The sequence below is a fragment of the Brassica napus genome, chromosome C3, assembly GCF_020379485.1.
Source record: "Brassica napus cultivar Da-Ae chromosome C3, Da-Ae, whole genome shotgun sequence".
NCBI classification, from domain to species: domain Eukaryota; kingdom Viridiplantae; phylum Streptophyta; class Magnoliopsida; order Brassicales; family Brassicaceae; genus Brassica; species Brassica napus.
In genome coordinates, this window is record NC_063446.1 from 11,008,960 (window position 1) to 11,032,522 (window position 23,563).

At 32.4% G+C, this 23,563-nt stretch overlaps 5 protein-coding genes across 5 annotated transcripts; 3 read left to right on the plus strand and 2 right to left on the minus strand.

The window, feature by feature from the left end:
* Positions 1-1,123: 1,123 nt before the first annotated feature.
* Positions 1,124-2,050, minus strand: LOC106404695. Its single transcript, XM_013845387.3, has 2 exons — positions 1,889-2,050; positions 1,124-1,581 (listed from the first exon to the last, which is right to left on the minus strand). The coding sequence occupies exons 1-2, from the start codon at positions 1,937-1,939 to the stop codon at positions 1,333-1,335; spliced, it is 300 nt and encodes a 99-aa protein (XP_013700841.1). The 5' UTR covers positions 1,940-2,050; the 3' UTR covers positions 1,124-1,332.
* A 3,034-nt stretch (positions 2,051-5,084) lies between these two features.
* LOC106405507 (transcription factor bHLH53-like) lies at positions 5,085-9,073 on the plus strand. Its single transcript, XM_048752484.1, has one exon. The coding sequence runs from the start codon at positions 7,280-7,282 to the stop codon at positions 8,234-8,236; it is 957 nt and encodes a 318-aa protein (XP_048608441.1). The 5' UTR covers positions 5,085-7,279; the 3' UTR covers positions 8,237-9,073.
* A 212-nt stretch (positions 9,074-9,285) lies between these two features.
* On the plus strand, positions 9,286-11,596 carry LOC106402825 (coatomer subunit epsilon-2). Its single transcript, XM_013843622.2, has 7 exons — positions 9,286-9,539; positions 9,627-9,716; positions 10,395-10,546; positions 10,642-10,777; positions 10,871-11,026; positions 11,150-11,229; positions 11,308-11,596. The coding sequence occupies exons 1-7, from the start codon at positions 9,366-9,368 to the stop codon at positions 11,399-11,401; spliced, it is 882 nt and encodes a 293-aa protein (XP_013699076.1). The 5' UTR covers positions 9,286-9,365; the 3' UTR covers positions 11,402-11,596.
* A 1,288-nt stretch (positions 11,597-12,884) lies between these two features.
* LOC106404195 lies at positions 12,885-16,672 on the plus strand. The gene has a single exon (XM_048752485.1). It carries the CDS (start codon positions 15,471-15,473, stop codon positions 16,311-16,313), a length of 843 nt encoding a protein of 280 aa, XP_048608442.1. The 5' UTR covers positions 12,885-15,470; the 3' UTR covers positions 16,314-16,672.
* Positions 16,673-21,151: 4,479 nt separating this feature from the next.
* On the minus strand, positions 21,152-22,829 carry LOC106367563 (receptor-like protein EIX1). The gene has a single exon (XM_013807348.3). The coding sequence runs from the start codon at positions 22,826-22,828 to the stop codon at positions 21,209-21,211; it is 1,620 nt and encodes a 539-aa protein (XP_013662802.2). The 5' UTR covers position 22,829; the 3' UTR covers positions 21,152-21,208.
* Positions 22,830-23,563: the final 734 nt, after the last annotated feature.

The window sequence follows — 23,563 nt, forward strand, 5'->3', positions numbered from 1 at the left end:
AAAATATTATAATTTCCTAAAACGTGTCCTGGTCGATTTTTTTTGTCAAAATATAAAAATAAACGATTTTGGCTTTTTTTCTTCATCAATCTATGATTTCTCCATAGTTTGTCTTGTGATTTTCACAAACTCTTGTTCTATGATGCATATCTATACAATATGTGGTGTTTGAGAATTTAGTGCAAACAAGAGATTGGTTTTTTCGGCTGATGATAAAGGAGTAGACTACTGTTATTGAAATCAAGTTCTACCTTAGAGGATTTTAAAAGAATAGTTTTCGAGGATTTTAAAAACCAAATGCAATTAGGTTACGTGATATTTTTGGTCTGTGTCGTGTGTTCTTTTTTAAAAAAAATTGTTTTTACATTTTTTTTCCTTTCTAAAACATTATGGGATTACCTTATATTTTTATATTTTTCCATTAAACCTTTTTTAAAAATAGTTTTAATTTATGTTTAATTTGATTAAGGAAAGATTAGTTTTGGGATTATGAAAAATGTTATACTATATGAACAACTTAGTGATGGTTTTATACCATAGGGACAAACTATGTTGTTTTTTTGTTATGTTTTGGCAATTTTCCCTTAGATCTTTCCGTCTTTCTTTCAGGTTATCTAGTTTAAAGACAATGAACTAGTTCAGCTTATCTTTCTTGAACGACATCAAAATTATATGTCCTACAATTGCTGGCCAGGCTTTGGGTTGATTAAGCGCCCTAATGATCTCATCTTTGGTGACTCCAAAGGTGACTTTCTCCAAATGTGTAAGCTCTGCATACTCTTCTCTGCTTTTGATCAGTCTTGCCTTCAAGCACACCAAAAACAGGAGCGTCGCAGAACCACACCAGCGGCGCCTCTTACAAAAGCATCCTCGTCTTGCCTGGAACATTGTCAACTTTGCAGAACGTTAGACCAAAAAAAAAAACTTTGCAGAACGATTTTACCAACCAGGTTCACTTGTCTTGAAACTGTTCGTAGTCAGCCCCCGGCTTGTTCCAATTTTCTTTCCCTTTAGAGGAACTAATTACTGAAATAGATCCAAACATTAGTTTACTAAGCAAGCTTTCATCTAAAAACAGGTTGGCGCTAATATATTGTCTTGTCCACCACCCTGGAAACAAATATGTAATATCACAAAATACATTATTGAAAATTTATACAGAAATCACAATACATTTTTCACATAAGACTGGAACTCATGTTCATGATCTACTATACAACAATTAAATTAAGCACAACAAAGTAAACACTTAACATGAAACATATTCCACAACATAAAGTCAAGTCACAACAAAATGATCCCTTAACATAATAAAAACGATAATTGTATTAGTCACCAAAAGTGTTCAAACTCTGGGTCCATAGAAGCTTTTGTCTTGCGCTTTAAGTAATGCAGCTTAGATTCATCTGGAAGTGCATAGAATATGCCTCGTGAAACCTCGTCTCTTGCAAGCATTTCTATAGATTCCCAATAAAGAGGGCTCCAAAAAACCATCCCATGGACCTTGTCTACTTCCTTAACGACGGTGGCTATTTCCTCAGCCAGTGAATTAGGTTTAGATCTCCTGTTGTGATACAAAACCTGCAGGTTTATAAAAAAAAAGCGAAGATATTAGCTTGACAAAGCATATAATCTGGCATAAAATCAGAGAACATCAGATTTTCAAAAGAAAAGGATAAATGTAAGTGGGGTTGATTTTGTGTGGAACATTGAGACAAATAAATCTACAATAAAAAAAACTTGAATCTCAGACAAAGTACTCGGACTCATAACAGAGTATATGAAGTCAACACACGGATCAACCTTGTTTGAACCGTGCCAACGAAGTATCTAGCTCAGATTATACCTTTTTCTATAAAAAAGAAGAAGAGGGGCAACTTCTTCTTACCATCGAAGCTAAAGCCCCTAGAAGTAAAGGATGAGACAGACAAAACTCCATTGCATTAAAATCCAAACTAAGGGAGAGAGCAAACGCAAACCCGAACAAACAGATCTGACAGAAAAGAAAAGAAAAAAAAAAGAAAAAGAGAATTGTACTTGTTACTTCTGATCCGAATCAGATATGCGTACATTAATTACGTTAATTGAGCCCAAATCGGCCCGTTATAAAACCAATCCATGAAGTTTGCACCAGCTATTTTAAGGGTCTGACTGTCGTTCAAACGCAGCGGTTGCGGTTGCGCGAGTTTGCGGATGCGGATAATTATAATTTCTAGCGGTTATAAAAGATTTGTACGACTGGTTTTGCGGTTACAAATTAGTGCGTTTGCGAGATACTTATGATTGTTTAACTACCAAATACAACAGCAGCTAAATAATAAATTAACAATATTTACATTTTATATAATTATAAAAATATCAAAAATCATAATATTATAATAAATATGAAAATTATATTTAGAAAGTTATAATTTTATATTTTTAAAATTATAGAAAATATTTTTATTTAATTTTTTTTAATATTAATAAAATATAATAGATATATTTTAGTATTTTTATCATTTCAATTTAAAATTTTTATTGAATATTTTTATTTTTGTATTTATATAGTTTTTAAAAAATAAGAATAAAAAAATTATCCTCCCGCAGCCGCAAACGCTAGCTGGAACCAGCTTTTAATTTTAAGAAGTTCAGAACGGTTTGAAGCGATTTGTAGCGGTTTATATGATTGTTTCGAAACGCTGTCAACCGCAACCAACCGCAAAAGCTGCATTTACGATCAGGCCCTAAATAATTACTGTATTGGTTCTAATTTCTAGGATTGCATAGACAAAAGCCTCTTTTTCTATATTAATAAAATAGTCTTTTGATCCAAGAAAAATAGACTTTCTATAGTTCTCTATTTCAGCATTGTATAGGACCAGTGCCGGCCAGATGAATTTGAAGGCTGGAAGCCCAACAGAAAATAAAAGCCGCTTATAAATATGTATGGAAAAGTTTTAATTTCATTTGAAGGATGTAGGTTCGAAGACCTTACCTCTAAGACTCAACCTAACAGCTTAACCATTATGCTATAGACAATTACTGTTCAAATGAAGGCCGATAAATTATTTATTTAGAAAAATATATTTAATATTTAGGTTAAACTACATATATAGGTGATGATTGTTCCGGTAGTTTTTAGTTTTAGTTTTTGGTTTTAGATTTTAATTTTGATTTTTAGATTTTGGTTTTTGGTTTTCAGCTTTTGGTTTTTGGTTTTTAGATTTTGATTTTGGTTTTGCTGTATTTTTTTTTCAAAAATTAATTAATACATTACTTTAAAATAATACAATAAAATATAAATAAATATTTAGATTTACAACTAAAATTATCAAAATATTGTGATAATTATTTTAAAATAAAATACAATAAAATATTTTAATTATTATACTATTATAAAAATATATTGTAATAAAATATTTATCATAAAATTTATATAAATTCCAAAAAAATATATTTAATTGTTTGAAACTACATAGAAATTTTTCTTATATAAATTATTTTTAATTTTAAAAACTTAAATAGCAATAGTTTTTTTTATATAAATATTATAAATTATACAAAAATAAAAATACTTAAAATTTTGAAACTAATTATAAATTTTCTCATATAAATTATTTATATTTTCTTAAAATTGAATGGCTATTTTTATTTTTCATGACTGATACAATATATTGTATTAATAAAACAAATTATGTTTTTATAATTTTGGTTATTTTAATGTGACTAGTTATTATTAAAATTATTCAATTATTTTATATATAGAAATTAATAACTAAGTTTTAAAATTAATTAATATTATTTATAAAATATATAAATTTATTTTACAGATATGAAACACAAATATATCACATTATTGTTTAAATTATAGCTAATGTACCAAAATATTGTATGATTATTTATCTTTATGAAAATATTATTTATTAATTATACCTAATGTACCAAACTTGATTGTTTGTGGTTTTTGCTTTAGTTTTTGGTTTTTGCTTTTGTAGAAACCATTTTTCATCCAATCAAGTTTTTGGTTTTAGTTTTTTTTTTTATAGAAACTATTTGAGTTGCCAATCAAGATTTTGAATAAATAGATTCCCTAAAATTTTGGGAAACTAGTTTTTGAAAAGTTTAACCAATTTATGAAAAAAAACCAAAAACCAACTTTTGTGAGCTTTTATGAAGAAGAACGAATTTTGATTTTTTTTTGTAGAAACTACTACATTATAATTAATTAATAATTAATAAATAATATTTTCATAAAAATTAAAATTATCATAAAATATTTGGTACATTAGATATCATTTAAACAATAATGTGAAATATTTTAATTTGTGTTTCATGTCTGTAAATATTTATATATTTTATAAATAATATTATTTAATTTTAAAACTTAGTTATTAGTTTCTATAAATAAAAAAATTGAATAATTTTAAGAATTATTAGTCACATTAAAAATAACAAAAAATTATAAAAACATAATATGTTTTATTAATAAAATATATTGTATAATCCTGAATTACAAATATTGACATTCAACTTTAAGAAAATATAAATAATTTATATAAGAAAATTTATAATTAGTTTCAAAATTTTATGTATTTTTACTTTTGTATCATTTATAATATTTATATAAGAAAAACTATTTCCATTCAAGTTTTAAAAATTAAAAATAATTTATATAAGAAAAATTTCTAAGTAGTTTCAAAATTTAATATTTTTATTTTTGTGTAATTTTATATATATATTATGATTTATATTTTACTATAATATATCTTTTATAAAAATATAATAATTAAAATATGTTATTGTATTTTATTTTAAAATAATAATCACAGTATTTTCATAAATTTCAATTGTAAAATCTAAATATTTATTTCTATTTTATTATATTATTTTAAAGTAATGTATTAGTTAATTTTTGAAAATTTTAAAAAAATACAGCAAATTCAAAAACCAAAATCTAAATCTAAAAACCAAAAACCAAAAACCAAAAACCAAAAGCTGAAAACCAAAAACCAAAATCTAAAAACTAAAAGCTAAAATCTAAAAACCAAAAATTAAAACTAAAAACTACTGAAACAATCATCACCTAAATGTTATAGTTTCTACCAAAAAAAATCAAAATTCGTTTTTCCTTTTCAAAACTCACAAAAGTTGGTTTTTTGGTTTTTTTTCATAAATTGGTTAAATTTTTCAAAAACTAGTTTCCCTAAATTTTAGGAAATTTATTTCTTAGATCTCTTGATTGGCAAATCAAATGGTTTCTACAAAAACTAAAACTTGATTGGATGAAAAATGGTTTTTGCAAAAACAAAAGCCAAAAACTAAAGCAAAAACCACAAACAATCAATCTCATAGTTAAAAATGGTAAAAATGTGGTCAAAAAATTTTAACCACTTTTTGACTATATTTTCGGTCAAAATATTCTAACCATTTTCTGACCAATTATTTTTTTTGACAAAAAAAAGAGTTAAACCCGGGTCTATTAAAGACACAGACCTAACCCCCGGATGGGAGGTGCAACCCACGGATGGATCCTCTCCCGGGTATTCAAATGGGCCGTAAGCATGGGCCCATATCTGCGTGGCCACATGTGGAGCTAATAATTTCGCACTAGAGGGGAGTCGATCCCTGGCCTGGAAATGTAGTCAAAATGTGATAGCTTTTTTAATATACGTTCTGGTTAAATATTCCGACCACTTTCTAACCAGTTTTTCGTATTCGTAGTCAAAATATTGTCATAATTATTTTTGACATTTTTGTTGGTTAGAAATATGGCCAAATGTGATATGTTTTTTCTGTGCTACTGTTCCAATTCAAACAATCTATTGTAAGACGACCGTTTGTAAAACTGAATGACACTTACACAATCTCTACAACAAGATTCTCTTTCATGCATATATATATCATCATGACGCAAATATAAATATAAAGATAACATTTAGGAAAAGAAGGGCAATGTTAGGAAGGTAAACCCCACTTCGAGCAAGACTGCTTCGTAGGTTTAACATGTGATACATGCAGCAAAAACACACATTAGGAAGTCGCACTCCACCGATTTTTCTCCGTTTGAAAGATACATGTGTTCGTGTTAAAAAAAAAAGATACATGGGTTTTCAAAAAAGCTAATCCATTGAAGGTCCATTATCTAATTGAAGCCCATGTTACTTAGAGGTTAGTAAACTTGGCGGCAAAGTAAGAACTGAGGAACGTGGGTAACCATGGAACTTGCTTTACCCGCCAAAGTCGCCGTCTTTTACCAAGTCCACAAGAGGGACTTTTTTTTTTGAAACAACAGAGGGACTTTTTCAATTATTAGTAGTTTTTGAGAAACAAAAATTAATTATAATTATTAGACATTAGTAGCTTCCAAATACTTAAAATGAAGGATTAGAAAATAAACTAGAGGCTGCAGTTACTGAGCGACGAGTAACCGTAAGAAGAGTAAATATATGGTGATTAATTAATTACTATTCCAAATTAATTCATAGGTAATAATTAAATAGTAGCCAATAAATAACTTTTAAGTGACGGTTACTCAGTTGCACAAAAAAAAAAAAAGTGACGGTTACTCTTATATTATAGAGGCTCAATATTCGTACATCCTAAAAACTGACAATCAACTCTTTTTCTTTTTTTTGAAAAGGCAGTCACCATTAATTTTGACTTTTATAATAAAAAAGTTCTCCTGCCAAATTCTGTAGTAAATATATACACTGCTTTGACCAAAAAAAAAAATATATATACACTGCATGTTTAGTCAAAAAAATAAAATACACTTCATATTGATGTATTTATGTAAATGTATTATTAACTTTCCAAATGTCAAAATCTTCATACAGCTGTTTTACACTTATTTACACGTCCGCCAATCACCGAATTAAAAATATTTTTATTAAAATAATTGAAACATGCCCTAATAATTAGGAAGGTTGTTACCAAAAAAAAAAAATCTAAAACCCAGAGTAACCGCTCCTTCATTCGCGCTCTAAAACCCTATAACCTTTTTCTCTCTTTCATATATATGCCTACGAAACAGTTGCCGAGTAAACAACTTACAAAGTACACTTGAATCAAAACATAAGACACGACATTATCCTCTGAAATCAGTCTCCAGGTCTTTGATTCTCTCTATATATCCTCTATTGTCTTTAATTTATTTTTGTCTAATATGTTTTTATAGTAAGTGTTAGCTCGTTAATAGTTATTAAAGCTATTTAAGCTTAATAATCATCTATTAAAACACTTCGTAACTCCTTCTGATTGCTCCACCTTCTTCTTTCCAACAGGTTTCATATTCTCAATGTCCTCCACGGATTGTTTAAGCCACTTCTTTAATTGGGATCCTCCTATCCAGCTCCGGGATTGCTTTATTCCAGATATGGATATGATTACCCCGGAAACCGACAGTTTATTCTTCCAATCTCAACCGCCAATGCAGTTTCATCAGCCATTGTTTCAAGAAGAAGCTCCTTCACAGAACCTTATAGAGCTCACTGACTTGGACTCTTTCTGTGATCAGTTTCTTCCTCTCCAAGAAACATATCTTCCCTACCCTAAAGCTGAAATCTTCGATGAAACATACAACTTTGATTCCTTCCTTCCCACGCCAAAACGCCAGAAAATTGTTAACTCAAGCTACCACTGTAACACTCACACCCATTTCCCAAACTCTAACCTTGATTTCCTTCCAGAAGCTTCCGTCTTCCCTGAGTTTCGAGTTCCGGACTTCCCCTTGGTGTTCAAGGCAGGTCTAGGAGATCAAGACGGGGCCAAGAAACCAAAGCTTTCATCTCAGAGCATGGCGGCTCGAGAGAGGAGAAGAAGAATCGCTGAGAAGACCCACGAGCTCACGAAACTAATCCCCGGTGGACAGAAACTTAACACCGCCGAGATGTTCCAAGCCGCGGCGAAGTATGTCAAGTTCTTGCAAAGCCAAGTTGGCATCCTCCAAATGATGCAAACCACAAAGAAGGCAATAACCAGCCTCCAAAAACAACACTACAAATTAATTGAAACCCTAATCGTGTTGTCTGACGAGGTGGTTGTTAATTTGCAGACGCAGGGTATCACTGATGTGGAAATAGAAACTCAGTTTTTGCTTGAGTCGCAAGCAGTCCAGGAGAAGCTATCAACGAAGGAATTATGTTTAGTTCCGAGTGAAATGGTTCGAGATCTAACAAGTGAAGAATCCATTTGGAGAAACCCAAAGATTTCTCGAGAGATCAACAAGTTACTGTCCACAGATCTGGCTAACTAGTTTTAGTTCTAAGCATGAAGCTTTGATTTGTGTCTGTTCTTGCTTGTTTGTGTTCTTAGTTTGTGTTTTGTATTGTTGATTAGTGGCTAATTCTGTTAACTGGGAACTAATACTTTGTGCGTATTAGTCTCATGTATTGTATTAGCAACCGTATCTAGTTGTCGTATTAGCTATCATTTGACATTTTAAAAGGCTAGCTAATATATGTCCACATGTTGAAACTTTTACTTTTTAACAAAATAACAATTCTAGGGCTTTTTTTTTTCTTTTTTACTTTGTGGGTCTTACCAATTTAAAGCCCAAAAATCAGATTAAACAAATTCTCTAATCCGACAGGGGTAGTTGCGCGAATAATGCCTTGATAATAGGGATTCTTTAGCTTAATATAGTACTAGTATTTTTATTTACCTTGGCTTTAACTACCGTAAATAGAAAAGAAAAAACATTTTGGAATTTTATGAGTTACGGTTTACTCGCATAAACAACATCAACATTCAGCATCACTTTGAAAAAACTCATGCGACGTATGTATTTATAGTTCGGTTATTTAAAACAAGAAAATTATATAATAAAATTAGTATTTATGTTATTGAATATTTTCATTTTGAGTTTCTTAAACCGATGAAAATGCTCTTATCAAACCAGTCTCAAACTTAAACCACTAAAAACTGACTTGTTACTTTATACGAAAAAATGTTTAAGCCAGTGGCGGAGCTGGTGCTTTGTGAGGGTGGTCAGTGACCCACATGGATTTTCATAAAAAAAACAAGTTTTACTTGTATTTTGAAAAGAAAACAACTGATAAATGTTACTAATTTAACACATTGACCCATATAACATATGTTTATTGATTAGCTGGCTCCGCCACTGGTTTAAGCTACTGATCGACAAAAGATAGACGGTCCGAAGCTGATCATATAAAGAAACTGAACCGTTATTTTACCCACGTGGGACCCAAATCAAAACTAGGGTGTTGATTGTACTATTTAAAACAAATAGGCTTTTATTTATAAGATTTATAATTTAAGGGGATTAAAATGTTATTAACTCGTTTACTTAAGTTTGTTTTAATTTTCTCGCATTCTCTGTTTCTTTTGAGATCTAGAGGAAGAAGAAGAAGAAGCAAGCAATGGCAGGGATGGGAGCAGGACCAGATCACCTCTTCAACCTCCGAAACACCTTTTATCTGGGAGCTTATCAAACGGCGATCAACAACAGCGAGATCCCTAACCTCTCCCCGGAGGACGCCGTGGAACGCGACTGTCTCGTCTTCCGCTCGTACATAGCCCTCGGTAGCTATCAGGTTTCTCTCTATTCATCTCGATAAGCGTCATCGGATCTCGTTTTTTGTTTTGTTTTGATCTCCTGTTCGAATTTTGTGTTGTAAAAGCTTGTCATCAGTGAGATCGATGAAGCCGCCGCTACTCCATTGCAGGCAGTCAAGCTCCTCGCTATGTATCTATCGAGTCCTGATAATAAGGTAACTCGGAAATATTCCTTAGACGCTTTCCTAGCTGTGTACATTGTAGGAACCAAAACCCAAAACTATATCCGATCCAGTCTGTAGAAATACCTGAATGGCTCTCGTAATCATATAGTGTGGTAGTCCAGATTATGGATATTATCGAACTCGAATATCCGAACTAGGACTTGGGAATAGTATTCGAAACATAATAACTAATAAGTAACTCAAATACTCAATTTCATGCTTATTTTGATATAATATCTAGAATATCTGAACTCGAAATATTAATAATTGGATCCGAGTTCTGATCCAAAATGATCTTAGAGAGTGTTATAAAATTTATCTCAACCCGAAGTATTATTAATCAAATTGACCCAAAATATATAAAACATGAATGAAGAAGTCTAAGAAGCAAACTCGAAAACCTGAAAACCCCGATCTGAACCCGAACTCCCAGGTCTTATATATTGTACACTGGGTATTAGGGAGGCATTAGCATCTAAAACGTTTAATTGGTGTTTAGTTTGTTATTTAGGCGGTTAAAGTGTTTACAAAATACAATAAATATTAAATATATATCTCTTTATATATATGAAATAGTATGAAAAAAATTATATTATTTTTATTTTCATAAAATTTTATAATATAATATATTAACTACCAGAACATTGATGTTTATGTGTTCTTGGTCAGGAATCAACCATTTCGAGCTTGAAGGAATGGTTGGCAGATTCAACAATAGGAAACAATGCTATCTTGAGGTTGATTGCTGGTACTGTTTTCATGCATGAGGAAGATTATAATGAAGCTCTGAAACACACTCATGCTGGAGGAACTATGGATCTGTAAGATTTTTTTTTTTTTTTTTACCTTGCTGGACCGAGTAACGATGGCTAGGTTTCCTTGCTCATAGATTGTTCATTGCCCTTTGCATTTTTAGGCATGCCTTGAATGTCCAGATATTCATTAAGATGCACAGATCAGATTACGCTGAGAAGCAGCTTAGAGTGATGCAACAGTATGACGAAGACCATACTCTCACTCAACTTGCTACCGCATGGTTGAACTTGGCAGTGGTATAAAGCAAAATTATTCGATTTGTTTACTTGTTCTATAAAGAGTCCGTTTTTGCTTCTTTTTTTTTATACCAAGTCTTTGTATGATGTCAGGGTGGCTCGAAGATACAGGAAGCTTACCTCATTTTCCAGGATTTCTCTGAGAGGTATCCAATGACATGCTTGGTTTTGAATAGCAAAGCAGTTTGCTGTATGCAAATGGGTAATTTTGATGAAGCTGAATCACTACTGCTTGAAGCACTCAACAAGGTAAATAAACACATTCTTGGTAATCATGTATAACAGATGTTGCTTGACTTCTCAAACTGCACTCAATTTCTTGGCTGTTCTGTAATATGGGCAAGTGTGAAAACTAGTTTGTGGTGATTGCAGGATGCTAAAGACCCAGAAACTCTTGCAAACCTTGTCGTCTGCAGTCTTCATGTTGGCAAATCATCTTCACGTTACTTAAGGTAAGCATTGCATCAACATCCTTATAAAAACATTGGTTTAATTTCACTTATTGGGACCATGCTATTTTTTTTTTACAGCCAGCTTAAACTATCACACCCTGAACATGTGCTTGTGAAGCGTGTATCATCAGCCGAAGATAACTTCGAGCGAGCGCTTCAATCTATCGCTTGAAGACTCTCCCATTGTTCAAGCTTTGCAGGATCAGTTTGCTTTACGACATATTTTCCTCGGTTGGTAAATCCAACAGAACAACCAAAACCGTTTTGTCTTTTTGGAATCAGTATATGAACCAGATTTTGCCATTTGAGTATGTTACGTTTACCATCTCATTACTTTTAAATATAAAACTCCAGGCTCCACCTATCATACTCTCAGACTTAATTTAGCTAGATCGCGTAGCCAAAACCCAAATAGGAATATGCATCACTCCATAACTTACTTGAGTTCAAACCCTTGTCTGGGATAATTTCCACAGCCAATTTCACGATATCATGATACGATTGTTAGAATTTTAATTTGAAAAATGTATTTGAGAGGTAATTTCTACAAACAGGTGAAAATGTTGAATGAATTGCTGCTTCCTAGAATCAACGTAAAGCCATTATTAATCAGTACAAAATTTCATATATAATCTCTACATATTGTTTCAAAAAGAAAATCTCTACATATATTTGGACCGTACAAATACTATAATACTAATAGTAAATAAGAACACATCACCTTCCACACCCTTCACTAACATCTAGAATCAAGACTCTTCACTACAATCGTCTAAGTCGATACACAAAACATGTTTTTGTTGCTTCGCGCGTAACAACTCTGTTTAGCATCTTTAGAGCGTCTCAAAAAAATAACTCTATTTTGAAGTTTCTAAAACTTTATATTTGAAATTTAAAGTTGTTCTTCTCCAAAAACAAAACTTCAAACTCAACTTCAAAATTATTTATATTTTATAATATGGTCATTCTATTTGTCATAAGTAATCTGAATTCATAAAACTTTTATAAATAACTAGCACATATATAAACATATTACAACAATATTAATTAATAAATATTCTATTAAAATATAAAAAATTAAATAAAAATAACTTAATTAATATTAAACTTCAAACAAAATACCATGTTATTCCATAAAATGATTTTCGTAATGCATATATGATCTATTAGTGCATTTCGAAGTAAAAATGGTTCTCCTCATTTTTACTTTGTAAATTACGAGCTAAAATTTGTTGAAATCAGATGATATTGATACTTGTAAATACATTAAATCGGAACAAGAAAGTAAAAGAGAAACATAAAATATTGCTAAAAGACTAATTTCTTTTCGATGATATTAATACTCGTGAATATATTCGATATGAACAAAAAAGAATTTTAAGAAAAAGACATCAAAAACAACAACAATAACCATCTTCAGTTACACAAAAAATTTGGACAATATTTGAAAATTTTGAAGGTTCCGGATCAAACTTATCTGATTATTAGTGTTGTTGTAATATTTAAATTTGTGTAATAGTTATGTCTTCATATAATTTTTAAAAATCTTTTTGTTAAATTTCTTTTGTATATTATCGTTGTCTAAATCTAGTTTAAAATGTTTTAAATCTTATTTTAAAGTTTTATTTAATTTTATGTGTAAAATTTAAAATCTGTAAACAAAATTTAAAAATATTTATGAGATATAATTTTTTTTAAGGATTAAAATAAGAAACGAGAAAATATTTATGAATCATAAAGGTGATGTGTGATTGTAAAGACCAAAACGCAAATAAAAATATGAAACTTCAAATTTAAAGTTTTGAGTAGTGAAACTTCAAATATAGAGTTTCACTCCTCAAAACTTCAAATTTGAAAGTTTTGAAGTTTTTTTTTTTAGAGCAAAAAATTTCATATTTGAAATTATAAAGTGTCTTTTGGAGATGCTCTTAGTCGCGTGACTGACAGTGTTTAACTTTGTGAGAATCGCTCACAGAAAAAATAGTCAAACGAAATTGTTTACAAACTATTTATAATACAATAAATAGGATAGTGAAATGTGTGAATGTTAAAGAATAATATGTAAATATATAAGCATACTACATACAATGGCTTTTGATATAATAAGACGATTTCAATAAGCTCCAGCCTCTAGTCCAAGCTGCATGAGAGACACATGTTCATGTGCATGCTTCTACATTTAGTCAACTTTCATGTTTCTTTCGATACACATGCATTTGTAGTTGTTAAATCAGTCCAACAATTCCCAAATGGATAATTGTGTTTTCTTTGTGTATATGTATATATATGTGGTTTAGTTTTCCCTGAAAATCACAGCAATGTACAATGGGCAGATACATGCTTCGTAAAATATAAACTTGTTTTTATAATAAATCAAAAAAGTTCTTTAAGTTGTGTTAAAAAGAGAGGACGTAAACACATGGGTTCTTCGACAGTCACCACTTTAGCCCTAATCCTAATCATGATCTTCCACCTCACGCCAGAAACAACTGCAGCTCGCCATCTCAACGATCAGATGAAGCCGATCGATGTAATGAAATACCTGTTTTCACAGGGCTTTCCCTTTGACCGTGTTCCTCCACCACCGTCACTTTTTTCCTCCGTTACCGTTTGTACCTTCTCCAATCCCTGGATACGCTCCAAGTTTACCGTCACCGTCACCTTCGTCACCTCCGGCGTCTCTTCCCGGTTTCCCTGGCTTTAGGTTTTCTCCCCCGCTGATCCTCACGCCGCCACCGTCGTGATTTTATAGGTTAGCGCCGTTATTATATATGACAATTATCCGTTGGAAAAACGATTGATCATGTGGACTCGATGATATAAGACATGCTTATTTCACGAAAGTTTAATAAAGATATATATATGTCGTGTAAGTGTAACAAATTGTCGATCTAATTATTAAATAAAGACTTCTGTTTAAGTTTTTTGCACCGGGAATCTTTCTCTCAATCTCACATTCTCATGAAGTTTACGAGTGCGAGTGAACTCAAATCGTATATCGAAGTAATTAAAAGTGATCATATACATTGTATATGTGATGTTACAAAAAAATACATTTGATATATGTATGGCTCAAGTTGGAAGTTTTGTTTTTTACAGTTTCATAGTCTAATTAATAAGACTAAATATGGTTGATCCAAACTTTGTAACAAAAAATAGTTTAATACGTCTAAATAGTAAAGTAAAATTATAATGTTTTGAAAATTGTCTCCCTCCTACTTTTCAGCAATTCTTGCTTCTATTCTCATAGTCGACATCATGAAAGCTAGCTAGGAGTGTTGATTCCTTTTTAAATCAAAATTATTTAAACATAAAGATGTAAATCTATCAAAATTATCTCTCTTAATAGACTTATAGATGATTCCACTACGGAAACTGAACTATCTTTACCAAAACGTATGCAGAAGTGTGTATCTTATTCATCAACCAAAGTAAGGTATATATACAACACAAATAGCATAAGCTAACTAGGAATATGAAACTAGATTAGTCTAAATCATAATCCTCTCAATAATAACTCTTAACTTCATTGTATAGTAATCATGTATTGGTTGTAAATTGTCTATTTCAATGATAACAGTGCAACTTTTGACTTAAACGTTAAATAGAAAATGACATTAAAATGTTAAACGTGTATGACATATATTAGTTTGTATATTTCCTTGTTAAACAAAGAAGTATTATGTTTTTGGGTCTAGCAATGTATGCAAAAAAAAAAAAGAACAACATAGAAACAAAACAAACAATAGGTCAGTTCTTTGGAAGTCATATGGTATTATATGTCATTGTTTAGGAAAACTTTCCCAACATTTTGATTGGCTAATAAAATTGTGTGTTTAAGAACAAAAAACCAAAATCCATGGTATTTTCCTTTGGCGTTGTTGCTGTGAACTCAGGGAGAAATATCCGATACTTGAGCATCCAATGATCCAACAAAACCTGTTCTTATTTAATTCTCAAAATCGTTTTCTATTACCTATTTGGGTCTTCTTGATTTTTTTTTATTCACATATTATCATGCAGCTCCTTCTTTAGACGGCATGTATTAAACCCCTTACATGTTAGGCGCCAGTACTTCTCCACGCCGCCATAGACGTGCTTCCCAATTCTTCCCCGTATATATATATATATATATATTCAATGAATTTTAAATTTCTAACCCAACCCTAAGAATCTCACCTTTTAAATTTCGTTCACCATCTTTAGCATATTAATACCTTAGCAAGATTTCTAAGTTTGTTATGTCTCCTCCAGCGTTTTTTGTGTTTGAAGATGATTTAAACAGTAAATGGAGCAATGAAGAGTTGCAGCGTCTCGGTGTTTTTGCCAGAGAAAACTCTAACCCTAATTTCAATATCTTGGTGAAGAATGCGGCTCTGCAGAACCAGCATACCGTTTCCTCAGTTCTCTCCCGCCCATCTGTGAAAGAAGAAAGCTTCAGAATGGTCTTACCTCTGGTGATGTCTCCACCGAGAGATAAAGCCGTGCCACTTCCTGTTCTTCCCGAGCCGATGATGAAACCACAGAAGAAGCTTGGCCGCCAAGAAACCATGTTTGCTGTAGGAAAATCTCGGTATCATGAGAAAAACCTAAATCATGAAGAAGAATCTTTCAATTGCAGTGCCTTCTGTTTATCCCTCCTTGGTTTTGGGAAGAAAAAAACGGCGAGGTCACCGAAAAGCAAGGATTCATCTATAAAGAAGAAAATGATCAAAGGGTCATCGTTTTCAAACTCCATTGTCTCCCTAGGTGCCTCATTCGAGAAATTTGAATATGGCTCATGGGTTTCAGCAACTGCTCTGGCCCGAGAAAACGACCGATTGTACTTCGACCTGCCGTTGGAGATGATCCAATGTGGCCGTGCAGGCGGTGGAAATGTGCAAGAACCGGTGAGTTCCGGTTTATTGTTAGACAAGGAAACAGAAAGTTTAGCTTTGAAAAGTGTTCTGAAGACTTCTCTGTCCGGAAGGGAAGAAAGAAGTTTGGCTGAGACGTCTTCGCAACGCCTTGTCAGATTCTCGAACATGACCTCGGTTTCATGCCCGAATTCACCTCGATCGAGTATCACCTCCACGCTTGCTTAAATGTTAAAGCTAGAGATGACTTCGATACGTTCTTTGCAGCACAGAAAGCGTGGAAAACTTAAGAAAACGTAGCACTATAAAAAGATTTTACAATAACATATATGTTCGTATCTAAAAAAAACGGTATGTATATAACAACAAAGGAGAGCGAATATCTGCTTTCTATAAAAATTTGAATCTCTACGTATTCAGATTGATGAAGGATTATGTTTATGGTCAGCCGACATGTTTCACCTTTGATCGAACATTAAGCTTTTTTGGCACAATTCTTCTGTTTGGTACTAGTTCTCTGTCATTGTTTATAGAGAATACCATAAATAACAATAAAATAGGTTTTTGTTCAAAAAAAAAAAAAATAACACACCAAAAGAAATGTGAAAAACAGGCTTGTTGTTTGACTATTTTGCCTAGTAGTTTAGTATATCTCTTTGCTTCTGAAGTCGCACGTACAAAAGTCATTGTTGCCTGTCGTCTTTAATTCAAAGCTTGAAACTTCCATTTTTGCAGGTGATATTGTTTCGTGGAGTTGTTAACTTGTTATGTATGTAGTAATTTTATTTTACTACCATAGGACAACTGATATTTGTAAAGAATAATAAGAACATAAATTAAAATTTTAATACCGAAATATAAAAATAAAGAAGAATTGCAGAGTCAAGATAGTTAATCTCTTTCCTTAAATCTTTAAACGCCCCGTACTGTGACGGTTTCATGGCGCTCAGATTCCCAGGATACAACTGCAGCATTGTTTCTGTTTACCATCACCGAAAAACAGAATCTATCGACCCTATTTCTGTGATGTACTCTCAGACTCAAAATAAAAAAAATACTAGCATAACTATTCTGAGTGGGAGAAATGTTTCTTGATTGTATGAATGTGTGTATTTTCTATAATGCTAGCAAGCCCTTTTATAGAAAAAATCATGAGAAGCACAAGTTTTATTTTTTAACACAAAAAATGAAACCTCCATGGCAGTGGCGGATCTAGAAGTTTTTAGAGCCGGGGGCACATATACTAATTTGTGATATAACCAAATAAAAAGATGAAATTTGTTTTAGAGAGAAAAGGTAAAGAAATATAGGAAGAGAAAAGAGGAGAGAGAGTGTGATTTTGGTTAGATGATGAATTATGGTTTTTTGTTTGGTTATTTCACCTAATTTCCCTACTACAAATATAATATGTTTACAATAAAAGATATTATATATTTAATTCACAATAATACATTTTAAAATAGTTTTATGAAATATATATACATTATCAACAAAATTCTACAAACTACTGGATTTATCCAATTTTTTTTTTAAAAAAATATTTGTTTTCTTAAAAATATACACAATATAATTTAAATTCTAAGGTGACAAAATATTCAAATGTATTTATAATTTAAATTCTAAGGTGACAAAATATTCAAATGTATGTGATATCAATTTAGTTTCAGAAATAATTATTTTAGAAAGACCCGGTAAAAAAAAAAAGCTTGCTCAATCATGGACACATAAAAGGGTAAAAAAAGCGAACCAAATGAAAATGTGATAGGGTGCATCGAACTCAAGATAAAAACATTTAATGGAGCCACTAAGCCACCGAACAAGAATTGGTACATTTTAACGAACTTTTTTATAATTAGTAGGGGGCACGTGACCCCGACGTGGGTCCGCCCCTGCTCCATGGTGCACTAATGGAGTCTTTAATTCTTGTCAATTATTATGTGAATTTATTCCATATTTTGACCAAGAAATTAAAGAGTAAAATTATTTTTTGTTTGACCAATTCAAACTAAATAATATACTTTAAAATGGATTTCTTTTTTATATTTTATCAATATAAAAGATCAACATATATTTGATTTAAGTTAATGAACATGAAGTCCAACTAACAACTCAAAACCCAAATCCAAGATCAAATACTAATGTATGTATTTGCTAATTTATACAAGATTTTTAAATCACACACATTAGACTTCTATTTTTCATTCAAATAAAACTTCATTTTTGACATATGAATACCTTATTCATAATGTTCAAAAAATAGTTACAACAATGTATATATATATTTTCATATATATATATATATATATATATATATATATATATATATATGTTTGACTTCATACGTACGTGTGTAAACAGTTCACGACGTTATTGGTCGGGTACTCGTTCAGTCACTCAATTAATTTGTGGGAAACTACATTTTTTTCATTAAAAAACTAGTCACTCAGCTCCTACGGTGTATAAAATACCAATTATGAAAGATATTAAAATTTACCTGAATATTTTACATTTTAGGAAAATCAAATTAATATTCTTATAATTTTTTTTCTTATAATTCTTTAGCATATGAAAAACAAATTGAGCAAAAAGAAACAATTTAATTTTCAAAAAAAAAAAACAATTTAAAGGCGAACAAATTGAGCAAAAAGAAACATATATAGAAAGACGTGCTTGTAAAGGGTTTGGACCGTTTTCCACATTCAGATAATTTTATTTTCTTGATTTCTAATGAATTTCCAATCTCCCATATATGCAAAGCAGCAAAGGTGTCCCGGGTTTACGTAAGTTTTATGTAAACTTGTTTAGTTGCCCCTATAATTCTCGTCTATAGCCCATTCTAATTTGAAATATCTAAACTCTAAAAATGTAAAGCCATCAACGCCAGTTTTGGTATACTTAATCAACTAGCTACATGTATACAGTAGGGCTATACAGTAGGGCTGGACAAAAAACTCGGATCCGAAAAACCGAACCGAATCCGATCCGAAAAATTAGTACCGAGTCCGAACCAAAATTGATTAAATATCCAAACGAGGTCAAAATTTTGGTATCTAAAGAACCGAAACCGAATCCGGCCTGGACCGAAGTATCTCGGGTATCCGAATGTAACCGAAATAAATTTATATACCTAAATATATTACTTATTTTTAGATTTAATATATATTAAAAACATCCAAAATATATAAGATACTTTTAATTTATCTAAAATACTTGAAAATATACATAAATAATCAAAAGTAAATGTCTAAAATAGCTCAAATATATTCAAAACACCAAAATACTTGAAATATCTATTGATTTTTTTATCCAAATATCAAATTAAACCAATTTATATGTTAATTTTAGGTATTTTGACATATATTATACAAATTTATATGTAATATATTATTTTGTTTTAGATTTTGAGAAATTTTAAGCATATAATGAGTATTAAAAATTTTAAAATAATTTAAATGGGTTATCCGAACCCGAACCGAACCCGTAAAGATCCGAACCGAACCGGAACCAAAATTTAGAAATATCCGAATGGAGCTGAAATCTTTAAACCCGAAAACCCGAAACCCGAATAGATCTGAACCGAACCCGAATGGGTACCCGAACGTCCACCCCTAGTATGTAGAAAAACTAACAAATCTTAGTTTTAATTAGTCCTTATCGTCAGTTTTTAATATTTGGTTTACCTTAATATGAGTGAAACATTATATGATCAAACATTCAAACAATGAACAAGGAAACAAAAAATAAAATCAAATAATTAGCTATGGAAATAAACTTTTAAAAAGATGAGTACGGAAGGTGATCATTAATCATCGCCGATATTTCATAGATACTAAGATACATGAAAAGAAAAGAAGGCAATATCAAACGCTAACTCATGCCAGGCCCAGAACTATAAACTCAATGTCAAAGACGGGAGATATTTTCTTAGGGGTGGGCACTTTACCCGATATCCGAAGCCGCATCCAAACTCGATCCGAAAAACCTGAACCGAAATCTGAATCGAAGTAGTAAAATATCCGAACGGGTATTGAATTAGGAGAGATTGGATATCCGAACCCGAACGGGTAATATCCGAATCCGAATGGATATCTGAAGATAACCGAACATATGTATAACTAACCATATATTTCTAGTTTACATCTATCATTTTATATAAAATATTTATATTGATAGTACACATACTTTAAGTTCATATGATATACATAGAATTACAGAAAAAATGATTTGCTACTCACTTAAAATGCATGTCAAACTTTTTATTTCAAGAATTAACAAAAAGTTACATCCAAAATTTAAAAACAAATAACCAAATTAATGTCTTTTTTTAGTTTCAAAATGTTATGTCCAAATCTATTAACCATTCAGTCTATTAAAACTAAAAAATTGGTTAAGTGAAAGTTATATTTTTAAATACGAAAAATTTGAAAAATGAAATTTTATTTTTTTCATAATCTAAATATCCGAAGCCGATCCGAAATAACCGAACCCGAAGTACAGAAATACCCGAACGGATTCTATACCTCTGTACCGAAATACCCAAAAATCTGAACGGGTTCCGGGACTCCCAGCCCTGCTTAAAACTATGAATGTGAGTTGTCAACAAGTAAAATGTAGAGGTCAATTTCGTTAAAAACTGAAATGTAGAGGTCTACTTTGAAATATTTCTAAATTCCCACGGTCGAATGAGAATCTGATACAAGAAGTGTTTCTCATGAAAGCCCAGAAACGCCCGAGGTTCGAATCGGACTCGTCGTTGATCACAGTCTGGTAGATCAAACGATCTCTCTCTCTCTCTACCCAAGGTACTACGTTTCAGTTGATTTAGATTAAGTTTGCTGAGTTGCATTATGATTTTGATGATGATTAATGAGTTTCGATCTATCCTTATAGGTTCTGCACATGTTAGATGAAAATATTATCTTAAGGCCTGTTTTATGTGAACTGAATAATGCGTTGCTTTGCTTTTGTTTCGGAATCCACTCGTTGGAGCTGCCTCTCGGTTCGTGTTCGTCCGTGGTGGGTGAGAAACATTTTGGGATCTAGCATATAGGTGGCTCTTCTCTTGTTGTTGTTTGTGGATAACTTTATTATTTATATTTGGGAGAGTAAACAGGTACATTTGCTCAATTAACCACAACATCCTGCTGCTTCCTTGCGCACTTTTTAGAAAGTGGTTTCCCACAGAGTAACTCATTTCCAGCGTAAATGGACGGATCTTTAAACTTCAGCTGCTTAGGTATGCTCCCCTCCAGTTTATTGTAAGAAACATTCAGCGTATGCAGAGAAGATATCGCTGCCAAGCTCTGAGGAATGGCACCAGAAAACCTGTTTCTTGATAGATCAAGCGTCTCCAGGTGACCAAGTTTTGAAATATTCCCGGGAATGCTTCCTGCTACGGAGTTTCTTGATAAATTCAGGATTCGAAGGTAAGTGAGGTCCAAGATCTCCACTGGCATTTCTCCGTTTATGTTGTTTCCGGAAAGATTTATGCTATCGCGTATCTCTTGGTATTCATAGTACTCGTCGACGCTTTTACCTTGCACAATGGCTGTGAGATTGCCCATGCATTTTGGAACCGAGCCAGATAATTTGTTTTCTGAGAGATCCAGAATGTGTAGATTCCTCAACGCTCCAAGCGACTCTGGCAATGTCCCATCTAAACGGTCGAACATTAGACTGAGAGAGAGCAAGCTGCTATTTCCTTTGTTTTTGGACAAGGCGTCAAGAAACCTGTGGATTTGACCTTGGAAAGAGTTTTCAGAAAGGTCAAGATACTTCAGCCGAGGAAGGTCTCCAAGAACCGCTGGAATTTCTCCGGAGAGTTCATTCTTGGACAGATCTAGAGTCTCTAGAAGCTTCAGCTTCTTGAATCCGGGAGAAATCGACCCCTGGAGACGAACCAATTGGAGGAATAGCTTTCTGAGGCTGGTGAGATCAAATAGCCAGTTTGGTGTGGGCGAATAGAAATAGTTTCGAGACAAATCAAGTACTTCAAGGAGCTTCAGATTTGCAGATGACGGCAAAGAGAGAGGTAAACTTCGGAGCTCACAGTTGAACAGATGCAACTCCTTCAGCTTCGATAGTCTACTGAAATCCTGTAACCAGTTTTCACCAGCACCACTCAGACTCGCGAACCCCATGTTTAGGTAAGTCAGTGAAGAAGAGAGACCTGAAAGCCACCCGAGCTTGCTTGCACGCAAATTCATCGTGAACAGATCGTCACTAAACGTCTGAGCGTACAGATCAAGCGACTCGAGCTTCGACAAATTCCCAAAACTCGCAGGAACTTCACCGGAAAACGATGAGAAAGAAAGATTCAGGTACCTTAGACTAACGATGTGGCCTACAAACTCGGGGATCTCGGTGAAGTTGAAATCATTTGAACTCAAGTCCAAATAGCTTAAGAACTTGAGACGGGTCAAAGACGGATGTATCTTTCCCCCCAAGCTACCATTTCTAAATTCACCATTACGCCTAAGTGTTTGATTCGGGTTTCTGAGATCAATCTTGATGACGTAGCTGGTTCTGCGGTCGCAGCAAACACCGCGCCATTTGCAGCAGTCTGGTCTGGACCAAGAAGAGAGTCGACCAGAAGGATCAGTAAGTGATTGTTTGAAGGTGAGAAGAGCTTGGCGCTCGGTTGATATACATTTGGGACTAGATGCTGATCCCAAATTAGGTTTTTGGAGAAGAAAGATGAAAATTAGAAAGGAGAAGAAGAAGCTTGGCCTGAGCTTGAGCATGAGGTCCATACTTCAGTTAGATGTTTTGCTCTCTTCATTTTGTCAAACGTTAATATATAGATGTGTTGAGACGCAGACATGTTAGACCATCAGTACATGTATATATTTAAATAGACCACCATTACATGTATATATTAAAATACGAATATGGACACGTGAAAATTAGCTGGTGTGCATGGAAGTAAGTGCAGCTCGATATTTGAGCATCATTAAAGGTCTCCTGGTGATGTTCGTGAGAAGGCCACTCCTTAATTTAATAATAATAATAAAATGTGGTTATCTATATATATATTTTCTTAGAACATTTCCAATGGGAAGTGGATTTTGCCTATTACTCTCACCGACACAATTCCTATTTGACTTGCAATTTTTTCAGTTGAGTGTTAAATTACCGTTGAAACTTAACTTACAAATTTAATATAATTTCGAATATTTTTTATGCCTCTATATTTAAAAGCATTAAAATTTAGTTTCTTTCGGGACTACGGCAGTTTCATGATCCGCTTGTTGGAGAAAAACTTCAATTCCAACTGTCTTATGACTTATCCCACCATACTCTTCATTGATCGTGGAGGTGTTCGAGAGTTTCTGTTGTTGTTGTTTGTGGGCATTTCTTGAATCATATGATTCTTGGAATGTTGGTTAATGTTATGGCGGACCTGACATTAATCATGAACTTAGAGTCGAGAAAAAAAAGACAAGTTTAAACAAAAAAACACTAATGTTAAATGATAC